General features: G+C 40.2%; 1 protein-coding gene across 1 annotated transcript; it reads left to right on the top strand.

The window, feature by feature from the left end:
* Nucleotides 1-562: 562 nt before the first annotated feature.
* On the top strand, nt 563-4,759 carry LOC311147625 (taste receptor type 1 member 1-like; the record flags this gene model as incomplete). The annotated part of the gene is made up of 4 exons (XM_084184359.1): nt 563-847; nt 1,119-1,363; nt 1,712-1,833; nt 3,963-4,759. 4 exons carry the CDS (start codon nt 563-565, stop codon nt 4,757-4,759), a joined length of 1,449 nt encoding a protein of 482 aa, XP_084040485.1.
* Between the last annotated feature and the right edge of the window lie 2,638 nt (nt 4,760-7,397).

The raw sequence follows: 7,397 nt of genomic DNA, 5'->3' as shown, positions 1-7,397 counted from the left end.
ACCACAAACTTCAGCTAACTTTAACCACTGCTAGCTAAAAATCAATCAAGTGATTGGGGTATGTGGCACATGATAAAAGAGTGGCCAAATCACCTTTTAAAGTAATCTTGAACCAAATACTTGAGTTGATTACATTTTTGCCACATGTACCACATGCCCCAATCACTCCCACTGTTTTTAACTGTTGGCTAAAGTTTGCTGAAGTTTGTAATGGCTGTTTTTACCTTCTTGAACAGCAATAGCTCAGATACACATGGAAACATGAAATGACCCTGGGAATTGATAGAACATCACTCAGAGATGCACAAAACAATATATAACATTCAAAATGGGTGACTTTGTTAAAGGGGAAGTTTAGTATTTTACAACTTAAAGGAAAGATTCCTTTAAGTTGTAAAATACTAAACTTCCCCTTTAACAAAGTAAGTTGACAAATTAGGTGAAACCGCAGTATGTGAAGTGAATAAACATTTCAAATTGCATATGCCAGTAGTCACACCAGGAAAAATCAACTCATTTTCTGTGTACACACTGTTCCTCTTTCCACAGACAGTCGTTTACCATGTCAAGTTATCGGATGTTTCAGGTGATGAGGTTTGCTGTACAAGAGATCAATAACTCCAGCCTCATCCTGCCCAATGTATCGCTCGGTTATGAGATATTCGACCACTGCTCAGACACATTCAACTTTCAGTCAATTTTGGATATGATCTCCAGAAATGGATCAATTCAAGTTCTGAGGTGCGTCAACGAGTATCTGTCCAAAGTCATAGCTGTGGCCGGTCCATTTAGAAGCATGGAGTCCATGACTGTTGCTCCCTTGTTTGCGATGAATCTAATTCCAATGGTAATACATACTTACATTAAGTCATTTTGATCACTTTAAATAAGTATATTAGGGCTGGGGTACACCTGGAGAGCTACTGGGTGTGCAGGCATTTGTTCCAGCCCTGCTCTAACATCAGGATCTTGATTAACTGAATCAGGCGTGTTAGAGCATAGCTGGAATACAATTCTGCACTCCTAGTAGCTCTCTATGAGGAGGGTTGAGTAGGTCACCACCCTATTGGGTTATTCTTGTCTATGTTTGTCTAAAATGGAAATCTCTTTCTTCACAGGTAAATTATGGGTCCTCTAGTTCTGTTTTAAGTGAGAAGTGGAAATATCCCTCATTCATTCGAACCACACCAAGTAACAAAGACTTAATACATCTGATCATTCTGATTATACAGCATTTTAATTGGAACTGGGTTGCATTCATCAGCAGCAGCGACGAGAACAGTCAAAATGGCCTACAGCTGTTCAAAAGCAAGCTGGAAGACACTAAGATCTGCTTAGCTTACGCAAAAGAGCTCAATGAAATGTCTGATCACTATGAAATACTTCAACAGTTAGAGGGTCTTAACATAGAGGTCATTATAGTTTTTGCCGGGCAGAGCAGCGCTGTTGCATTCATTAAATCAGCAATCAAGCACAACATACACAACAAAGTGTGGATCGCAAGCGACACTTGGTCCTTGAACAAGAAACTCCCCAAGTTGAGCGGAATCAAGGCGATTGGCACCATCATTGGAATAACAGAGACAGTGATGTCATTACCTGGGTTTAAGAATTTTGTCTATTTGTCCCAAACACAAAGGAATGATAGGCCTACAACATGTGAGCAAACACCATCCGGACAAACATGCAATCAAGCTTGTGACCTCTGTAGGGATGTGAGCCCAGAAGAGATCATCGGTGAAAACCCATCATATTCTTTCGCCATTTACTCTGCCATTTATGCTATGGCCCACGCATTACATAAATTGTTACTATGTGACATCAAGGGATGCAGTGACAATGTAACTGTGTATCCATTTATGGTAAGCATTTGAAGCGTTGCATATACACTACATGGCCAGAAGTATGTGGACACCTGCTTGTCCAAATTCTCCTTCCAAAATCATGGGCATTAATATGGAGTTGGTCCCCCCTTTGCTGCTATAACAGCCGCCACTCTTCTGGGAAGGCTTTCCACTAGATGTTGGAACATTGCTGCGGGGACTTGCCTCCATTCAGCCACAAGAGCATTAGTGAGGTCGGGCCCTGATGATGGGTGATTAGGCCTGGCTCGCAGTCAGTGTTCCAATTTATCCCCAATGGTGTTTGATGGGGTTGAGTTCAGGGCTCTGTGCAGGCCAGTCAAGTTCTTCCACACTGATCTCGACAAACCATTTCTGTATGGACCTCGCTTTGTGCACGTGGGCATTGTCATGCTGAAACAAAAAAGGGCCTTCCCCAAACTGTTGCCACAAAGTTGAAGCACAGAATAGTCTAGAATGTCATTGTATGCTGTAGCGTTAAGATTTCCCTTCACTGGAACTAAGGGGCCTAGCCCGAACCATGAAAAACAGGGACTGATGATTTTTACGCGCTTCAGCACTCGGTGTACCCATTCTGTGAGCTTGTGTGGCCTACCACTTCACGGCTGAGCCATTGTTGCTCCTAGACGTTTACACTTCACAATAATAGCACTTACAGTTGACCGGGGCAGCTCTAGTAGGGCAGAAATTTGACGAACACACTAAATCCACTAATTTGAAGGGGTGTCCACATACTTTTGGCCATGTAGTGTACTTGTTTGAAGAGAAATGGCATTACAATATTGAAGAATACATCAATTGAAAGGATGCATCTAGGCTACACTTGTGATAAATGAGGTGATCGGGAGGCTGGAGTGCGTCTTTCAAGGTAGACTTAGCAATATGACATCATCATACACTGCAGGGCAACTTCCCGCTTACAGACAACAACAGCAATAGAAACAACATTTTAATCTGCCAGGACAGCCATTACTAGCTTGCTCTAATTTGTGGCCTCACTTCGGGCATGCCCATATGTCCACATTTGGAAAAGCCAGTTGTGGCAGTTTTTGTTGTCTGTAATCAAAACCGTACCCCAATGTGTATGATGTTGTCATTGCTAAGTTTACCTTTAAATGTCCACACAAAGGTGTGAACCTTTGAAAGTGTGAATCAGTAGTGAATAATCCCTATAACATTGTTATAGTGTTTACACACCACAAATGTTCTTGCAACACTACATTCTTGTCTGATTTCAGCTTCTCCAAGAATTAAAGAGGTCAAAATTCACACTATTGAACCGGCATATTGAGTTTGACAACAATGGAGACCCGACATCTACTTCTTATGCTATTGTTTTCTGGAACCAGAGTGGCCAGGCCCAGAAAGTGGGCTCTTATGAAACTGATCCAACAGTTGACGTTTCCTTCTCTATCAGCAACACAAAAATTCACTGGTATACTGACCAAGTAAGTCATTTTCCTGGTTTTAATAAATCATAAATCCTTAATGAATTATATTTTTCTATTTTACATGTATAATAAAGGCCATTTGATCATAACACACATTTGGTCTTTCTAAGGTGCCTGTCGCACGCTGTTCCCCTGAATGTTCAGAGGGATTTGCAAAGAAGAAAGATGGCCTACATGATTGTTGTTTCCAGTGTAACGTCTGCCCCAGTATGACTTATGTTAACTACACAGGTAAGAGGTCCAGAGATAAAGAGAGAAATCTTCTTGGATTATGGTGTTCATGGACACTCATGGGGGTTAAAGTAAGGTTGAAGAAAAGGAATATGACATTATTTATGTATATTTTTGTTTCAGCTGTTTATGGTGTTTTACTTCCTACTAGAAAACATGCTTCACACCTGGTCCAAATGTTACCGTAGACCTACTAATTATGTCCTCATGCGCTCTTCCACTGGAGATGATAAAATGTATGTATGATGCCTGGCTGATCATTGATTATCGTCTTCTTGCCAAACAGACGACCCATACAGCTGTGTCGACTGTAGGAAGACAGAGTGGTCCAAACCAGGAAGCACCTTTTGCACACAACGTTCAGTGGAGTATATACCTTTCACAGACCCTGTCGCCATCACACTCATGTTTTCCACAGGCGTCCTGTTAGCGCTAACACTAGCCATTGTCATTCTTTTTGCTCTCAACTATGACAAGCCGGTTGTTAAGTCTGCCGGCGGGCCAATGTGTTTCCTTCTTCTGGGCTGCTTGAGTGCAAGTAGTCTCAGTGTGTTCTTTTTCTTTGGGAAACCAACAGTGACCAATTGTGTGTTGAGGTATTTTCTATTTTTGTTGTTCTACACTGTCTGTTTAGGCTGTTTTGCTGTGCGCTCCTTTCAAATAGTTTGCATTTTCAAAATGGCCGCCAAGTTCCCTAAGATTCACAGGTGGTGGGTGAAGCAGAATGGACAGGTGTGGGTCATCGCCATAGTCTTTGTTCTTCAGCTGTTGTTGCTTACAACAGCGTTCACTGCCAGCCCTCCCACACCAGTCAATGACATGACATCATACAAAGATCAAATAATACTAAAGTGTGCCATGAGAAGATCATTGATCGTGTTCTTGTTATTGACTATAGTCCTGGCAAGCCTTTGCTTTGTTTTCTCATACATTGGGAAAGACCTGCCCAAAAACTACAACGAGTCCAAAGCAATCATCTTGTACCTGCTTTTCCTTATACTTACATGGATCACTTTCTGCACAGTAAGCATATTATACCATGGTAAATATATACAGTTATTCAATGCAATATCAGTGCTTTCCAGTATATACAGCATCCTCTTCTGCTACTTTCTCCCTAAGTGCTACATCATTATCTTCCAGCCCCATAAAAATACACAACAGTATTTCCAAGGGATCATCCAACGTTACACTCAAAACATCAGTAGTAAGTAGTTGAAAATAGTGCATTTGAACTGTTTTACTGAATCAAGGAAATGCTTTTTTTGCTAGAATTGTTTACTTGACTGAATTTATAATGGATTAAATTGAGATTTTGTGCCGCTGGCCTACACACAATACCCCATAATGTCGAAGCGGTATTATGTTTTTAGAAATGTTTACTAATGAATAAAAAATGAAAAGCTGAAATGTCTTGAGTCAGTAAGAATTCAACCCCTTTGTTATGGCAAGCCTAAATAAGTTCAGGAGTAAAATGTTGCTTAACAAGTCACATATTAAGTTGCATGGACTCACTCTGTGTGCAATAATAGTGTTTAACTGGATTTTTGCATGACTACTTCATCTCTGTACCCCACACATACAATTATCTATAAGGTCCTTCAATTGAGCAGGGAATTTCAAACACAGATTCAACCACAAAGACCAGGGAGGTTTTCCAATACCTTACAAAAAAGGGCACCTATTGTATATGGGTAACAATAAAAAAAAGCAGACAATGAATATCCCTTTGAGCATGCTGAAGTTATTAATTACACTTTGGATGGTGTATCAATCAGTGGAGGCTGTTGAGGGGAGGACGGCTCATAATAACGTCTGGAATGGAGTAAATGGAATGGCATCAAACACATGGAAACCATGTGATTGATATATTTGATAACATTCCACCTATTAAGGTGCCACCAACCTCCTGTGGTATCAATACACCCAGTCACTACGAAAATACAGGCGTCTTTCCTAACTCAGTTGCCGGAGAGGAATGAAACTGCTCAGGGATTTCACTGTGAGGCCAATGATGACTTTAAAACAGTTACAGAGTTTAATGGCTGTGATAGGTGAAAACTGAGGACGGATCAACAACATTGTAGTTACTCCACAATACTAACCTAAATGACAGAGTGAAAAGAAGAAAGCCTGTACACAATAAAAAATATTCCAAAACATGCATCCTGCTTGCAATAAGGCACTAAAGTAAAACTGCAAAAAATGTGGCAAAGTGTTATGTTTGGAGCAAATCCAACACAACACATCACTGAGTACCACTCTTCATATTTTCAAGCATGGTGGTGGCTGCATCATATTATGGGTATGCTTGTCATCGGCAAGGACTAGGGAGTTTTTTAGGATAAAAGAAACAGAATAAAGCTAAGCGCAGGCAAAATCCTAGAGGAAAACCTGGTTCAGTCTGCTTTCCAACAGACACTGGGAGACAAATTCACCTTTCAGCAGGACAATAACATAAAACACAAGGCCAAATATTCACCTGAGTTGCTTACCAAGATGACATTGAATGTTCCTGAGTGGCCTAGTTACAGTTTTGACTTAAATTGGCTTGTAAATCTATGGCAAGACTTGAAAATGGCTGTCTAGCGAGGATCAACAACCAACTTGACAGAGCTTGAAGAATTTTAAAAAGAATAATGCTCCAAATATTGTACAATCCAGGTGTGCAAAGCTCTTAGAGACTAACCCAGAAAGGCTCACAGCTGTAATCGCTGCCAAAGGTGATTCAAACATGTATTGACTCAGGGGTGTGACTACTTATGTAAATTAGATATTTATGTATTTCATTTTGAATACATTAGCAAAAATGTCTAAAAACATGTTTTCACTTTGTCATTATGTGGTATTGTGTGTAGATGGGTGAAAATACAAATCTATTTAATCAATTTAGAATTCAGGCTGTAACACAACAAAATGTGGAATAAGTCAAGGGGTATGAACACTTTCTGAAGGCACTGTATTTATGCTGGTATCATTTATACCTATAATACATTTTCATATAAGTATTAGTATCTAAAATAATGGTTAAGTAGGCTCGCATATTGCATAATTTTAGAACAGATGTCATGAGTCTTAGGCCTATCAAAGCAAATTGTCATTATGCTGCAAAAGTTTGAAGTAAATGTACTCCTTATGTTCTCCTTGTGTGCTTTTTATCCTGTTACACTTAAGCTGCCTTAGACAGGCAGTCCAATTCTGAATTGGCAGCCCAATTATTGTCAAAATAGCTGATCTGATTGGTCAATACATCAATTAGTGGAAGAATATCAGAATTTGGCTGCCTGTTTAAACGGAGCCAATCACACTTTTGATGTGTAAAGTATACACATTATTTTACCAGAGGATGGCGCCAGTAGACCTTGACACTAAATAAACTGGGTGGGCATGTAAAACAAAGTCAAATTATTCTAGAATGATTGTTTTAGATCACTCAATTATCTTAATGCACTAAGTTAAAACTCAGTTTCAATTTTGTGTATATTTGCACATTCTTGAAATTGGTCAATTACACTACATGACCAAAAGTATGTGGACACCTGCTCGTCCAACATCTCCTTCCAAAATCATAGTCATTAATATGGAGTTGGTCCCCCATTTGCTGCTATAACAGCCTCCACTCTTCTGGGAAGGCTTTCCACTAGATGTTGGAACATTGCTGCGGGGACTTTGCTTCCATTCAGCCACAAGAGCATTAGTGAGATCGGGCACTGATGTTAGGAGATTAGGCCTGGCTCGCAGTCTGTGTTCCAATTCATCCCAAAGGTGTTCAATGGGGTTGAGGTCAGAGCTCTGTGCAGGCCAGTCAAGTTCTTTCACACCGATCTCACATACCATTTCTGTATGGACCTCG

Source organism: Coregonus lavaretus, assembly GCF_964263955.1.
Source record: "Coregonus lavaretus genome assembly, chromosome: 20".
In the NCBI taxonomy this organism is placed as follows: Eukaryota; Metazoa; Chordata; class Actinopteri; order Salmoniformes; family Salmonidae; genus Coregonus; species Coregonus lavaretus.
This window is presented reverse-complemented; position numbering and strand designations above follow the sequence as displayed.